This window comes from Scylla paramamosain, chromosome 15 (genome assembly GCF_035594125.1).
Source record: "Scylla paramamosain isolate STU-SP2022 chromosome 15, ASM3559412v1, whole genome shotgun sequence".
NCBI classification, from domain to species: domain Eukaryota; kingdom Metazoa; phylum Arthropoda; class Malacostraca; order Decapoda; family Portunidae; genus Scylla; species Scylla paramamosain.
In genome coordinates this window covers 12,954,906-12,972,593 of record NC_087165.1, presented here as the reverse complement: position 1 = coordinate 12,972,593, position 17,688 = coordinate 12,954,906, and the positions used below count along the sequence as shown (strand labels likewise).

Here is a 17,688-nt window from a genome sequence, read left to right as displayed (position 1 = left end):
AATATTAATGGGAAGATTTCTTAATCTTATTCTGAAAAGAAATTAGTTATACCACTCTGAGATGTTGGGACTGGTGTTTTGTTAACCTTTTTCCTCCTTTTGCCGTTTGATGTCATCTTCATGCCATACTTCTGGAACTGCAGTTACCACACACTAAGCTTCTCTACAAGCCCTATTCCTTTCCTCCCTCCTCTGTATGGCAGAGCAGCCAACTGGTGCCCTCTTGTATTTCTACTTTATTTATTTATTTTTTATTTAAGATGTATTCACTTAATAAGCTGTGCCTCAATATTAAGATGAAAATTATGATAAAGTCAGGCTATCGACTCATCAGAAATATTGTGGAAACAAATAACATATTTATATAAGTGTCTTGATGTATCAGTTGACAAATCACATGTCCAGTGGCAGGAGGTGATCATGGTGATTGAAGAGTGATGGTGCTTAGGAGTGCATTTAGACAACCAAACCCATGGACACTATTTATATATTCCTTTAATCATTTGTGGTAGTCAGTCTATGCCCAGCTTTCACTGCACTGTCACTACTACAAAGCAAGGGAAATTGGTTCTAACATATGCTGAGTAGGAATACTCTTGAGAGGAGCAGGGAATGCTTGATTACCCCAGAAATCTTCTGGCAATGTCATCATTACTGTAAACATTGGTGCAGAGGTAATATGCAGACAGTAAAAGAGTGACCAAAGAGCTGAGTGCTCATACTCCAGCAATCCACTACCACCTAATTACTGCAGGTGGTGAATACACTACACACTGTGAAAGTAAATTCTTCAATTGATTGCATCATCCAGTGAGTGCCATGAAAGATATTAGAATAATTAGTAAGAAAGTGTTTGTATCAAATGCAATTGAAATCTCCCTACTCCAAGTACTGTAATAATCCTCCGGAGTATATATGCAGAAATAATTCTGTATTACTCTGAAGTGGATGAGATTGATCATCTTCATGGGTGATGTCAATATTGTCACCAATCTTGGTAGCAGTTTTCTGGTAAAAATGTAATGGTATATTTGAAACTGTACTCATTATTCTCTTCAATTTTACACCATTCTTGCCATAGCTGGCAACAGTTATCCTCCCTTTATTTTCTTTTTCTTCAGAATAAAACTCAGATCACTTACAAAAGAATACTTGACATCCATTTGTGAGTTCTGTCTGAAAAATCTTCATAAGTTTTCAAAATGCAGCCATTAATGCATTTTCCAAGTTTCCTTCTGCTTCTACTTTTAACAATTTTTTTTTTTCATATTAGTGTGTCATTGAAAAGAAAAAAGTCATCAACCTAAAAAAGATAGGTATACAAATGACAGAATTTTCAGTGTATATGAAGTGCCTGCTGCCTTTGGTATCTATCTCTGAAGATGAAAATCAAACCAGCTTTGCAAAATTGTCATTGCCTTCCCTCAAAGTCTGAGAAGTGGCAGTGTATTTTCAGTCTTTATATTCAAGGCTTGCAGACAGGTGGATGTTGGAGGTATGCCCATTTCCCAAACAAATTTTGGAATAACTCCATGGATGCTATAAGAAACTTACAAGAAATCCATGAATTGCAATGAAGGGTTCCACGGTCCCCTGAAGTCAATGAGCAGCATTTGGAATGGTAATGTCCAGTTCTCAATGTATCGGAATGCACTGGTATGTACAGTACATGAAACATCTGCCAATAAGTACATCAAACTCACACAGGAATGCATTACTATATTATAATTTCTTAAAATAAAAAGCTTGTTATCTGCAACCAGTAGCTACCATGCAGGCCATGAAAAAAGCACTGTAGTAATGTATCCTTATATCATTCACAATGGTAACTGAGCCACTGTCCTGGTTCATAACTTATATCCTGTGCTACATGCTACTCTATTTAGAGGTTTCATAATGGTTCAAATCTATTTTACTGGCTTAATTATCTATTGCTTTCATCTGGTCAGCAAATTTGAGGAAAATTACTAGGGGCCTTTGGATTACTACAAGGGGTAGAAAAAAATAAAAAAATAAAATCTTGTCTTATCTGAGAGTAGACTGACTCACCTCATTCCTCATTCATGTTGCAGCCAATCCAAGGATCAGGTCTCAAAGTACATTGGATTAGGCTTGCTTCCAGCAATATGATCATGAAGACTGTTAAAATCAGAGAAATTATACAGGGTGTAACACAGAGTTTCAGTGGATATTGCCAGAGGTGAAAGCACAGGTTATCTTAAGTCAGAAATGTTCTATACACAAATGTGTTTTGAAGCGTTGTTTAGACGTGGTGTGAAATTCGTGTGGCCTGGCGACAGACATAATGGCCAGCCTGTGTGGGTAAACATGGCAGGGAAACACCATTTCCACACACTTCACATTACTTTTTAAGCTTAGTATGCAATGCAATCTGAATATACTCATTGTCACTGTCTCAAAGGGAAGTTATGTGATCTGAGTAACATTCAGCTGATTTACTGCTAGCCTCACTGCTTCCCACTCCCAGCCTGGGCAGGGATGGTGCCACACAGCCTATTATTTTATTCATTGTTTATTACATCCATACTATCATTGTATAATGTTTATTGGTAATCAGTATCAGTCTGTTTTTGTCACTCATCTCATCATGGGTTACTGTTAAGCTCCAAAAATTGCAGAAATCATGACTGAATTATTCACAATTTCAGATCCCCACCATAGATACCCATTTGGCCTGGCCATTGTATTTGTTGTCAGGCCACACTTGAATATCATGCCTCAGCTAAACAACACCTCAAAATGTTTATGTGCAGAGAAGATTTTCCACTTAAGAGTAACCTGCACTTTCATCTTTGGCAATATCCCCAGAAACTCATGTTACATCCTGTATATTCAAAAGGAAACTTTCTCAAGGAAAGAGATAAGTATTATGAACATTTCATTATTTATATGTGATACATGTCTTACACAGCAATAGCTGAGATAGTCTGTAATCTTAAAAAAAAAAAAAAAGTTACAAAAAATCAAGATAAATACATTACAATCCTGTTATGCTACAGCCCACTCTTGATACCCTGAAACAGATATTTATCTTCAAGGTACTGTACATCAATTACATGGAGTTCACCTTGTAATACTACATACATGACCCGTGTCCTTGATTACTGCCCTGCTCTTCAAATTTATCTGTTCAGTTTACCTTCAGACACTTAGTTATTCTGGATGAATAAGTAGAATTCTACAAAAGAAAGAGGGCATTATTTGCCACTCAGAAATTAACATGTCATATGTTTGGCTGGCAAGCTCAGTCATTAAAAAAAAGACCTCTCTCCTTACTTTCTCCTGAGGCAACTCTCACATAGATAAGAAGAATGCAGCACAAAAGCAAATTTGCAAGAACAGCTAAACTGTCGAAGAGCATAAATGACGCATAGCTTAATGGCAAGGAAAATGTGCGTGCCTAAACCACCTTAAATGTATAATACTAAAGTGATGGCTTCAACAAAACTATTAATAACTGATAAGTTCTTAATGCCCAATAAGATGTGGTTACTGGCACAGTTTTGGAATTCAGGAAATGCCAAGTTCATTATTTTTATTGTCTATAAATCTAAAATTTCAAGTATATTGACAATTTGCTAGTTTTTAACCTATGGGTTTCACTTTATTTTCATTGTACTATGTAGATTCATACGCCATGCTTTTTCTTAGGAAGCTTCTCTGTTTTTTTAGGAGGCAGCTCAGTTGTATGAAAAGTCTTCAATTCTAGTAATATGATTGGTAATTTATTTGGTCATTGTTTTGTATTAACCCTCAAACATTCCAAGTCTCTTCTCTCATTTTGAAAAGGTTCATATTTGCTTGTATGTCAGTCTTGTTTAAGTAATGACAGTTTTTCACACTGTATGATCTTTGACTGGCAGACAATAGCTCTATCATCAACATTTGTACTTTTTCACTGTTTATACCTAATGTAGCCTCCTGTATTTTTTTCTTAAGTGCAAACCATCTCAACACTCATTTATGTCTTTGAGAACCATTCTATTTCTTGGTTCCTCATTTGCAGTTATGGTCTTGCCAAGCTGATCATTCAGAGATGCATCACACATTCATCAAAACTTATTGATATCAGGATTGCAAATGAGGAAGGATCTTGTGGCATAATAAGTACAGAGGGTTGTCAAATCTATATACTCTGGATTAAATATTTTTCATGGCTCTAACTTTTGCAAGAAAGCTAAGAGTGTGTCCACATGGTCGAACACTGTCCGTCAAACACCCACTGTTACTAAATGGCAATATGAAGAGAAGAGGAGTGCTGATGACGTCAGAATCAAGCACCAAGAGGTTCTGTGTGTTGCCCACAGACATCGATTTTGATCATTGTCTGCCAACCTTTGCCTGGTGAACTGAGTAGAAACTATGGTTTACAACTTCATCTGGTACCAATGTTTGTTACCACATAAACTTCCCTCGTTTCAACACTTATGATGTCATCCTGCTCCCCTTTGTGATGTGGTAACAGTGGGTGTTCAATGGATACTGTTCGACTGTGTGGATGCAGCCTAACACTCAACTAGATATTATCTAAATGTAAACTTAGTGGTATCTAATGATTCAGTTTACCCTCAGGTTCTGATTTTATATATATATATATATATATATATATATATATATATATATATATATATATATATATATATATATATATATATATATATATATATATATATATATATATATATATATATATATATATATATATATATATAAATGGAAAGTTTGCTCTATTGCATCTAGATTTATGCAGTTAAAAAGTTACTGAAGTTTTAGCCTCCTCTTTTTTTTTTTATTATTATTATTTTTTTTTGTCAATAGCCTGTTTCCAACAACTCCAAGAAACTCGAACAGAATATCAAACTTCTGTTGTGAAGTTATGTTGACTTTCCTATTTTCTTTATTCATATATCTGAAAGTGATGAATGGAACATCTAGAGCTGTTGTCAACTTAAGAATAAAATCAATATATATATATATATATATATAAGAGGCATAGATAATCAAATTATTGATGTATTTGTTGTAATAATTAAAAAAAAATAATGAAATGTATGCTTTCTGAAGTTATCAGAGCCCAGAGTGCCTTACAGTAGATGGTGGGTAGCTAAGTGTCTTCATGTATCATACCATATACATCTACTTAATACCAATTAAATGAATCTGCGCTTCTTATTCATATAGTATGCCATTTAAGAATATAGAAAATAAAAACAATTTTAGAAGGAATTTGTTATCAGCTAAGAAGTATTACATGTCCCATGTAATTGTAAAGGCTAAGAACTATAGACTACAAGATTATTGTGGAGTTGTTGGGAACAGGAATTATGTAAGAATCATTGCACTGTTGTAAAGACCAGCACCACTTTTTTTTATTTATTCAATGGACCTTTAACCAAAGCTAGCAACATCTTTATACAATTTATTTTTTTCTTTTACATGTACTTTCATTTATTTCAGTTTCAAATTATGAGACAACTCATCCATCCACATAATACTTACCAAGTTATATGTATAATGAAAATTCAGACTTGCTAACCTGATAATAGTAACAGTGGAATGAGTTAATTCCTCACCATCTACATAAAATATTAAGTTTTGTGAAATCAAATCTAGGCCATCAAATACAATATACCCTCAAGATGAGCCTTGACACAGAATATTCTTGAGGTACTGAATGCTCTCAGCATTTACAGAACAAGGTTAATTAAATGTAATGAAAAGTATTAATAAGTTGTCTTTATGTTCAAACAGAGGGCATCAAAAACAGCACGAAATGTGCCACCTAACAACATATATGGGATGAATGTGGATATCACTCCCAATCCCATCTTTGCCATACGTTTTCTGTTGCCTTGAAAAAACAGGCCATGTGTTTTCATTAACTATTCATTGTTAAAATTCTTATATAAGAGGGAGTCTAAACTGCAGATTAAATGAGCTTCCAGCCTTATCCCCTCCAGCTTCCTTCAAATTAGTGTCATGTGTCAAGAACTTAATGTATTAAAAGACCAATCCATGTATAAAAAGTTCAGTAATGAATGATATCATGGGTGGAAGATTGTGCACATACACGACAACATTCTTTTAGGGAGAGAAGAGTCCACTCACACACCTCAGCAGAAAAAAAAGTAGTCACCTTGCCATTTAACCCCTTCAAGGGTAATAAATCTTTTCCCTAACCCTTCCAATGCTTCAACATTTCTACTGCTCAAATCCTTAATCTCATGCCCCTCATACATCTACGACTAGCCCCTCGGGAAATCTGGGCTAGAGTTATGTACAATTAGTCTACAAATGAGGCTTTGCATGATAAAATTGCAAAGCCAGTTTTTTAATATACACCAAAATTCCAGAATACTAAAAACTGTGCAGTTTTGTAATTTAAAGATGGCTTACATAATCTTTTGGAATGTCAACTTTTTATAGGGCCATCCTTTCCAACCATAATTTCTCAAAACTGTTTGGACACTTGAACTTGTATGTGCTTTATGCTGACACAAATTGTAAATTGGTAAACAATGGGGTAGATAAAGGTACTAGTGTCAGTACAGATAAGGTGAATAATCAATGTGCAGTATTTAGGTTACTGGTAAAACATATTATCAAATAGAAGTACACAAATATTCCTCTGTTTCTTCATGTACATCTATCTCAAGTTTCTGGATGATGGACTTCAATTGAGAAATACTGGGTTTGATTATAAACTGTTCTTTCCGCCCAATTTAGGTTGAAAACTCAGGAAAATGACAACTGGTACCAGTTTTACCATGCAGAGTCTCAAATGTCTTGTGTGCAGTAGACTGCAAGTGCACACACAAGATGACAAGTGGACACAGTGGAGGGAGAACAGGAAAAATAGAACATGGTAATGACCATTTGTAGTACGTGGCATTAACAGTTAATCAAATGATACTGCTCACTTGAGAATACTTGGCTATCCTCCGCAGTAAAATATGGAATATATATGGGTTGAAAACATACAATTACTAAATACCAAGACTTGTTTCAGTGATATGGCAAAAATGGTCTAGTAAATCAGGATGGAGGGAAAAAAAAAAAAAAAAAAAAAAAAAAAAAAAAAAAAAAAAAAATTCATGATGCAAAATCTCAGTTTGATAATGATCTGCATTATATCATTGATTTTAAAGGAAATGGTGTCCTTCAGATCTATCTGTGGACTGTTCCATCATCATAGTGGAACAAATAACCATGGAAAAGAAAAGAAACTAAATGGAGGCTATTTTACGTCAAAATTGCAAAAATATAAAATAAAATAATGTAGTGTCCTCTACAACATCTAGAAGGAAGCAATAAAACCACCAGCTTTGGGATGTGCTCTCTACAGGAGATTGCATCTCCCTATGAGAGAAAAGGGGTTATAATTTTTTAAATACTGAAGCCTCATCCATATATCCTCCCTTCTACAACAGACACCCTTCCTGACATGTACTAAGTGAAATGTGAAATGATTGGAACATAATTAGAAGCAGACAACATGAACACAAAACCTCAAACATAGAAATATCAAATATCCTGGTTACCTTTCATGCTGTGTGCTGATCACACTCCAGTCTTTCAGCCACAAGTCACTACATATACCTGCTGACAGGGATGCAAGAAAGGTGCTGCAAGTATTTTAAGTTACCGACATCTACATAATAAAGCTGTGGGAGCCTAGCTTGTCTGGCACTGGACATGTTGCCGTCCTCCGTGATGGTCATCATCATCATCATCATAGATGTGGTTGTGACGCCTTCCTCGCTGGTTGTGGTCCAACTCCACAAGGTTCACTTCCTCACCCTCATCTGGGATTATTATCTCGGGTCTGAGGAAGAAGTTCGGAGGTCACCAATTTTGGAAAGGCCAGAATGGAACGTGAGTGCTTCCACATTACACTCCCAAGCATGCATGGGCAATGCATGCCTCTGGTCCTCTGGCAACAATGTTACCTCTCAAAGGTCCACACATTTTAACAGCATAGTGTGTGTTAGAGAGAGAGAGAGAGAGAGAGAGAGAGAGAGAGAGAGAGAGAGAGAGAGAGAGAGAGAGAGAGAGAGAGAGAGAGAGAGAGAGAGAGAGAGAGAGAGAGAGAGAGACTGGTTTGTAAACAGTGTGGTAAACCTACATAACATGAAGATGGAACAAGAAAAGAATAATGAAATAAGAAGAAAACAAGGAAGAAGAAAGGGAATAGAGAAAACTGAAAACCAGGACCAGAGCAGCAGTTTTTGTTTTGAGATGCGATGAGAAGGACCAAGCAGAGCATGATCCACACGAGAAAAGGTTATAAACTGTGACCATGGGTGAGGGAAGCCTGACAGAGATGAAGATGTTGGCTGCTGCAGTACCAAACAGAACAGGCAAGAGCAACACCTAGTGGGACACTGTGCAAATGAGGGAAAAGTGAGGTGACTTGTGGGAGCTTACCCTTGTCTACATCATCCCCCCACCTCTCACTCCCCTCTTATACCCCAAACTTCACCCTGATTGGATAAAGTTATATATACTGCTATGTCTATGGGCGGGTCATGTAAGTACATGAGTAGTATTACTGTGTGTGTGTGTGTGTGTGTGAGAGGATGTATGGGAATTTTTTCAATCTTATCATGGAAATAACTTTTGAGGGAAAAGTGTAACATGAACAAGAGTATATTATAAGGTCATGTAATTGAGGGAGAAGGGTAGCATAAGTTGCAGAGGTAGCAGAGAGTAGAGTAGCAGAGAGAGACAGGTTCTGAGAGGCCCAGCCTGAGGATGGATGTGGGTGAGATGGACGGAATCACAAAGTAAGTTGAGCTTATTAGTTGTAATGCAGTCTTTTAATCAATTATTTTATGATAAGGTAGGAGGAGGAACAATGATAGGATATTTAGGTTTATTATTTTGATACATGCACACATTGTGTGTTTTGTATTGAATGGGATTGTGTTAAGTAAGAAAAAACACACACAAAATATAACAATCCCATTCAATACAAAACATAAGCAACATATGCATGTATCAAAATAAACCTAAACATCCTATCATTGTTTCTCCTCCTACCAAATCATGAAATCATTTATTTCAAGATTGCATTACAACTTATAAGCTCCACTTACTTTATGTGATTCTGTCCATCTCAACCACAGCCATCCTCAGGCTGGACCTCTTGGAACCTGTGTGTCTGCTACCTCTGCAACTTCTGCTACCCTTCTCCCTTAATTACATGACCTTATATACTCTAGTTTCTCTTACACTTTTCTCTCAAAAGTTATTTCCACGATAAGCTTGAAATTCCCATACATTCTCACATGCACACATACAGTAATACAATTCACGTATTTACATGACCCACCCACGTGTGGCGGTATATATAACTTTACCCAATCAGGCAGGGCATCAGACTGAAGTTTGGGATATAAAGGGAGAGTGAGAGGTGGGGGGTGATGTAGGCATGGGTAAGTTCCTACAACTTGCCTCATGTTTCCCTTCATTCATATAGTGTCCCGCTAGGTGCTGCTCTTGCATTTTCTGTTTGGTACTGTAGCTGACATCTTCATCTGTCAGGCTTCCCTCACCCAAGGTCACAGTCTCCTTAATGTTTATAACTTTTTTCCATGTGGGTCATGTCTGCTTGGGTCTTCTCATCCTATCTCAAAACAAAAACTGCTGCTCTGGTCCTGGTTTTCAGTTTTCTCTATTCCCCTTTCTGCTTTCTTGTTTTCTTATTTTGTTATTCTTCTCTTCTTGTTCCATCTTCATATAATGTAGGTTTACCACAACAGTGTGGTGTGGTGGGATGGGGTGAGATGATAATCAGGAAAAGATAGAGAATTGTCTTTTGAATCAGTAATAATTCTAAATGGACTTCATCAATATCCATGTAAATTTAAATGCAATTTTTGTGTAAATGCAACTACAGTAAACTTACTAAATCAGATTTCCACATTTAAGGTGTCAAGTAATATTGCATGAATTCTGGGTAAAGGGCATCTATATTGGGTAAACTGATCTGTGTAAATAGCAATAAGATGAAAATTCAGGAGGAACCATTCCAACTAAATGGTCATCCTGTCATTCAAGCTGTCAGAAATGACTGATCAAAAAATTATTATTCTGTACTGTACAATGATTAATAGAAATGACTGATAAAAAAATTATTATTCTGTACTGTACAATGATTAATATTTCTGGTAACTAATTTACAATGATCAAACTCAATATATTATTACACATGAACTTTCAAACATTAGATATTGTAGATTCTCTGGCACTGCAAATGTGGTTTTCCTGTATTTACATATGGCTTACTTGAAAGTACTAGTAGACCTTATGAAAAATATGTAATGCAAAAATGGCTTTAAGTAATATATTTTATATTTAAGATACTTAGAAGAGAGGCTTTACATAGTGCAGAGGGAGAGTTTGTATCTGAGGCTGTGGAGAGACTGTATTTCATAAACATCCTGTATGTGATATGAAATGCCAGATACAGGACAGGAGAGCTCTCTCTCTCTCTCTCTCTCTGTGTCTTGATGTGTCTGGCCATGATTAGAGTGAAAAAAGGTTGGTCTATATCTAAATGAAGTTTTCATACCTGGGAGGGAGAATCTTCTCAAGCTTTCGGATTCGATCAAGAGGAATTTGTGATGGGAAGTCTACAAGGAACTGGAGGAGCAAACGTCCCTTTTCAAATGGATTCTTGTACTGAGGCATGCCCTCACCTAATACAGACTTGATTTCGGCATTCTTGATCACTTCGCCTGTAACAAAATGTGTATACATTAGGTAGCTAACGTTAATGGTAGGTTTGCCCACAAAATGATACACAATAGGTTTGCCCACAAAATGGTACACAATAATGGTACAATGGTTAATCTGCAGATCAGTCAACTTTTTAAAATTTATAGAAATTATACACACATCTATGATGGATGGTACAAAGCTGATAAAATGTCACATTTTAATTCCTTATCAGAGATAGAAGATTTATAGCACAATACAATTCCACTGCTCAGGTTTCTTAAAAATTCATTCTGAGAATAAAACTAATTTCCTGAGCTCAACAATTAAAATATCAGCTCACAACTTACCAGGAATGGTGCTAACAACGATAGTCCTATCATCTAAAGTTTTAATAGGTTTCTGGAAGCCACACAATGCTTCCACAAGGGTTATGTGTATCTGCATTGTGAGATCATTCATGACGCGTCTGTGAAAAGAGTGAAAACGCTTTCAGAATTCTACACCTGTTAAAGACACTTAAGCTGCAGTAAACCAGCTTAACTACTGAGCCACTATATATGTGGTAAATAATGTCAAGTCCCATCAAACACTGTGTAAGATGTAAGCCTTCTTCATTATTATATCTTTAAATTAATTCAGTTTTGTTTGATTTTCCACCATACTATTTTTACTAATACAATGATGCCTAAGTGAGAGAATAAAATCATATCTGTTCTTGATGTATGGCATTAATGGAATTTACCTTCTTGAAACCAATTATTTTTTTTTTCATTTAAATGTAATATTCTCCTGAAAACAACCACAAGATGCTTGAATATATTGCAGTAACCAGTTTACCTGAATGTTGGGTGATCTTTCTCATCTAAGACGATGATAATATCTCCTGGCTCAAGGCCTGGCTCTTGGTCCCCTTCACCCGAGAAAACAATCTTCTGTCCATCCTCCATGCCCTTGTCCACATGAACCTCTAAGATCTTTCTCTCTTTGACCACCTACAACAGAGACAGTGATTAGATTTAAAATGGAACACAGGTTGTATGTAGTCAGGCAAAGAGTATTTTCACCAGATTCAGAAACCAAAAGAAAAGAAAGTAGATTGAAACAAAGTTACAAATGAATCAGCTTGATAGGAAAACTGTAACATTTATCAACTTAAATGGAGAGAGAGAGAGAGAGAGAGAGAGAGAGAGAGAGAGAGAGAGAGAGAGAGAGAGAGAGAGAGAGAGAGAGAGAGAGAGAGAGAGAGAGAGAGAGAGATTCAAACAAATTTATTTCTATCTTTGCATCTTTTAATCCTTTCACTCTTCCTTCATCGTGTTTTCTCATGTATATCTTATATTTACTTCAACTTCTATCTTTTGCACACTACCAAAAACATTTACTAATGATTTTCAGATTTCCTATTTTTTTGCATAATTCACCAACTACATTCCATAGACATCTTGCCATTCATTACTTTACAATTCTGTCATTCATTGATTAACTATATACCTCTCTAAATCCTTCATCTATGATAAGCTTCTTTTCCTCTCCATTAATTCCTTTTCTAATCTTTAACTTCTCCATATGTTTTGCTTTAAACAGTATAGGATACATCACAACTATTGCTGCCATTATATTTATCTTCTAATCTTTAACCACAGCCACATGTTGCAGCCCACCAACCCATTCTGATTATCTAGAATTCTTCTTCATGTCCTCTTGAGAATTATGAGGGAGTCCATTCAATTTAAAAAAAAACAGCAAAATTTTGATATGCAACAGCAAAAGTCACAAAGCCTTACCTTTCTGCCCTCACATGTCTTACACCTGTCCTTAAGACTGATGCGTTCACCCTGCCCTCGACATTCTCCACACATGCTCTGCACCTGGGATACCATGCCTGGCCCTAGCTGCTGGATTCGGACCTGTTAACAAGAAAGTTTTAAGGAAAGAAATATGATGTAACAGCTTATTTTTACCAGTGCAACAATATATTCTTATTTTCACCAATGCAAATCCTATTCCAAAATAGCTGGGCCAGCTCACCTGCATTCCAGTGCCTCTACATGAAGGGCACTTCTCTGGGGGTTTCTTTCCGCCCTGACCTTCGCATTTGTTGCAAATAACATGCTTCTGCAGGGCCAATCTTCGAGTAGCTCCATTGTAAAGTTCCTCTAATGAAACACTCATTTGGTGAATAACATCCTTCACTCTGTAATAAAACAAATTATCAATTTTATATCTTTCCTAATAATCTTTGTGACTGTTTCCTTGCTCACTCCTTGCCAGGTCAAACTTTTTTGTCTGTCTTAAAAAATTAACATCGACCGTTCCTTCTAGCTGGAAGCTTGCCTACATTCAACCTGTTCTCAACCCATAGCCTTGATTTCCTGTCTTTCTATAGCTTTCGACTCTATCCTCAATACAGATTCTGAAGCACCTATCAGCTCAAAACCTTACTTTTCATCATCAGCAAAGATTCTGTAAAGGAAAATCCACTGGCAACCTTCAAGCTTTCCTAACTAATCTTGATCATCCCCCATTAGGAGTTTTGGCAAAACTATCTTTGAACAGCTGAAGAGGAGTCTGGGTCACCCTGCTGTAAGGCAAGTCTTGCCTCCATAATCTTAACAAATTATGAAAACACATTCCTCTTGAGCAAGTATATCAACAATGGGAACATCTGATACAGATATAGATATTATTGCCCTCAAAATTTAGGATCACCTCATAAACTGGAATGTATGGAACATCACTTAATCAGTCTAGCAGATCAGAGACAAATTGGGGTTTGTCTCCTTTAACATCTGAAATTCCTTCAGCAAAACAAACTTTTCTTTAATCTCTATTCTAACTCTGGAAACTGTCAAGTTCTGACAATGTACCTCTTTTCTCGTCCTCGCCTCATTCCACCTCCGAAGAACATGTCAAAGATGTCCATGGGGGAGGAGAAGCTTCCACCTCCACTACCTCCTTCCTTGAGGGCCTGTTCTCCTCCCTGGTCGTAAATTTTGCGTTTTTCTTCATTGCTAAGGACTTCATATGCCTGTGAGATCAACTTGAACTGAAAAGAAAGAATAATTAGTAAATCCTAATACATAATTAACTTTACCTGTGGATTCTATACATTGCTTCCTCTGGCAGAGATATGAGCTAATTTTAATTATAACTCTTAGTTGCTTGACATTTCATTATGACAGCATCCTAGTTAGGACTTTCTCATCTATCTCATGCACCCAAAGCTTGTTCAAAAGCAGATTATGTATTAATGAAGATAAAAAGAATGCAGAAAGATGGAAAAAATAGATGACAAAAATGTAATAAATAGTGATGATAATATAATGATGACAAAAATTATGAGTAAGCTGTGAATGAGGGACTTATCTTGTCACTACCACTATCACTGCTATCACTGTTCTGGGAACATGACTACTAAAACTTGGCCTAATATGATAAATTACCAAAAGGTGTCACTCTAAATTTTCATGATTGCTGAGAATGAAAATCTTATAACCAGCACATGAATAGCTATGTAGTGGTAAATGGGCTGAGCAGCAAAAGTGAGACAGACATTCAGCCAGAGATTTCTGAGATTTGCTGCAACTTTTTATTTATTTTTTCCCAAAACAGGCTTGCCAAAATTGGGGCAAGCCTTATATGCTGGAAAATTTGGTATATAATCCAGTAGTCTGCTTCAGCAATGCATTCTTTTAGTATTGTAACAGTTCATAATCAGGAATAACTGTGGAGCAACCACAAAAAAGGCACTCACACTTAAATCCTTAACTTGTTAGGTATATTTTCTCGGTGCGTGTAAATACTTAACATGGAAATTAAGTCTCATCAAGCAAAACACAAAATAATGATTTCAAAAGAAACTGCAAAGATGATAATATGAATTCTAATTACCTATATAAACTTTATCGTGAAATAAGCATTCCTACATCACAATATAAGGAAAATGAATAGCACAGTACCTTTTCTCCTTCATTTGGGTTTTTGTCAGGGTGATACTTGAGGGCCAATTTCCTATATGCTTTTTTGAGTTCATCTTGTGATGCAGTGGGTTTCACCCCAAGCATATCATAGTAACCTGTTTCTTTCACCATCTTTAGTTCTGGAGAGAGAGAAAAAAAATCCTCATTAATGATATGCTTATGTTCCTTGTTGAGTGAGCGGTCTAAGGAGGAGCTTATGGAAAAGAAGCTCCCCTCCTTTGGAACATAAGATAAGGGAAGCTGCAAGAAGCCCTCAGGCCTACACATGGCAGTCCCTGTTATGTGAGGTTATAATGTTTGGCTAGATTTAGTTCTGGTTCTGAGATGGCAGCATGGCACTCACTTAGCTTGACTTGCATAGTATGATACTGATATCCAACAGTTAACTTGAATCCAAATGACCAGAGTTAAAGTTATAAAATTTAATCAAATCTGACCTAAATGACTATTAATCAGGGGGTTATGTCCCATAGATATCTTTTAAAAATTTGATATAGGTAACAATTATTTATAAGATTTGTGACTTAATTCAATTATCAATACACTCAGAATGTAAAGATTTACATACATGATGAAACATGTATGAATTTAGATTCTAAAGGATCCTGCCTACCAAAATCAAGCCAAAACAGTCATCTAATGTCCACTTGCCATTGCTTACTCATGGGTACCATCAGTTATAAATTACACATATGAAATATACAAGTTCTATGCCTGAATTTTTTTTCTGAAAACCACTATGTGTATGAACACAACTGAGAAAAGTAGCTATATGACACAGGATGTACTATTTTGGTAAAGAGCATTCTCCAGATACTAATTCCATATAGTTTAATTGTTTATGTACCTAACAACTCTTGTCACTCCAAGTTTTCAATAGATGAAATAAGTAGGCAAATTTCTAAATAGCCATAACACCAGATTTTGAGTGTTTTGTAAGGTCCAGGAAGCAAATCATGTGGTTAAAAGGTTGTTACGTGGTGGTTAGGAAAATTTGTGCAGCAGCTCTGGAATATTTGGTGAGTAATGGAGGTCAGGTGAAGTGCCACACATGCACACACAACTGTTGTAGTAAAAGTGGCTATGCCAAATAATAGCAATCATATTAAATCAAAATATTGAAATCTACCAGAATCAAATAATTTTCTTCAGAAATTGACAAGATGTGGCTTTAAGAAAATTTACCAGCAGGGTCAGAGTACATGTGGTTAGTGATGTATATGAAACAAATGTGAAAGGAACAAAAGTGCCCTTGAATTATCTAAAACACACACACACACACACACACACACACACACACACACACACACACACACACACACACACACACACACACACACACAACCAGGAAAAATTTTCATAACGACATGAATTAGGGATCAAATCTAATCTAAAACTATCTGCATAAAACTCTGTAATCTCAAAACCGCTGGATGACCTACAGAAAATATTACAGCAAGATAAGTTACACAAAAAAAAGAGCTTATAACCTTGGGTTTGCATTTGCAAGTATAGACACAAGCTAATCAGTTTTTTCATAAGATGGAAATACAAAGAAATATTTGTTATAACCGTTTCCACATGTATGATAAATTAGAACTTGACAAGATTTTTCGTAATTCTTGGAATAAAATACGGTATCGAAGAATTACACGAAGGGATCTTACATAAGTAAACAGTTTTGAAACACTGAGCACATAAACATGCAAAGATATACACCAATTTACATATCGTATTGGAGTAATATCAATTTAAGTAATGCAGTCAAACTAGACTAAAAACAGAAAAAAAAGTAAATTACCCTTCTGAAAACCCTACGAGTTATAGCAATATAAGAGAACCCATGCACAGTATTGCATGGCCGTGTACAGCACCAACGTGGCCATGGAAATACGGTCTAATGATCACTGAACACTGAAATACTGCTCCACCGCGTGAACCACCTCAGCTGGAAACCACATCAAGACCACATGTGCTTGACGCAAGAGTGCACATACGACGGCGGGGCGGGCACTATTGATAAAAGCAAATCACCTCAGCTGTTCCTGTGGGTGACAATAACACACAAGCCATCGACCACAACCCCCCACTCTTCCTCACCTTCCTGGCACACACTACAGGTATTCTACCGCCCAATGCCTCACCCATAAGCTCTCTGGTACCTCACCTTGATGTATTTAGGCTGGATGTGGTGAAAAGGCCGCCGTTCTTCGCAGAGAGCGAAGAATATTCTCTGATCTCGGGAAACTTCCAGACGACACGCGGGAGGGAGAGGCACCTGGCGGCGGAGTCTCGCGGAGCAGCGCCTCGCTTGAACGGGGAAGGGTGCTATTTGAACTAAGGGTTTCAACACGAAGCAAGGGTCAAATAAATCAATAAGTGATGTGTTTCCAGAAGAACCATCGTCATGCAGCTCAATTGCAATAAGTAAAAAGAAGGAAAACAGCATACGTTTCTCGGAAAATAGAGTATCAGTAACTACAAAGCGCTGGAGGTCAGGCAGAAGAAAGGGGATCTTTTGTTTCGTCACGTCTTAGAATATTTCTAAAGTGTAAATTATCCCTATATGATACGTCCACACATTTTTTTTTCTATTTTTAATTCAAATTACTGCAGCGGCGTGGTAAAATATGACTATTGCGGGATAAATGATCCATCTTGTCTTTGTTACATTAGGGCTACCTACAAAAATAAAACAGGTTTTGATAGTGTCAGTGCTTTAGTAAAAATCTCCCTGACAACACCGTGTGAATTAATGATGGCATTTCCATCAAGTTCAATTGGATGAATGGATAAAATATGATGCAATACTTGTTATATCAATAATTATTAAAAAGACCGTAAAGGAGATCATCTTTTCTTCCATAAAAAGATCGTTTGGAACATTACTAAGTAAAACATGTAGCGTAGAATAAAGTAAAAAAAAAAAAAAGAAAAAAAAATAGTATACTTCGAACATACA

At 36.4% G+C, this 17,688-nt stretch overlaps 1 protein-coding gene across 2 annotated transcripts; it reads right to left on the bottom strand.

Annotated features, from left to right (window-relative positions):
- Positions 1-5,426: 5,426 nt before the first annotated feature.
- LOC135107464 (dnaJ homolog subfamily A member 1-like) lies at positions 5,427-17,053 on the bottom strand. Of its 2 annotated transcripts, none has more exons than XM_064017348.1 (9): positions 16,894-17,053; positions 14,706-14,845; positions 13,614-13,792; positions 12,775-12,940; positions 12,531-12,653; positions 11,584-11,738; positions 11,094-11,212; positions 10,598-10,763; positions 5,427-7,846 (listed from the first exon to the last, which is right to left on the bottom strand). In XM_064017348.1, exons 2-9 carry the CDS (start codon positions 14,835-14,837, stop codon positions 7,696-7,698), a joined length of 1,191 nt encoding a protein of 396 aa, XP_063873418.1. In that variant the 5' UTR covers positions 14,838-14,845; positions 16,894-17,053; the 3' UTR covers positions 5,427-7,695. The 2 variants fall into 2 exon arrangements, with proteins under 2 accessions (XP_063873418.1, XP_063873419.1); XM_064017349.1 differs by lacking the exon at positions 16,894-17,053 and adding an exon at positions 16,528-16,683.
- Positions 17,054-17,688: the final 635 nt, after the last annotated feature.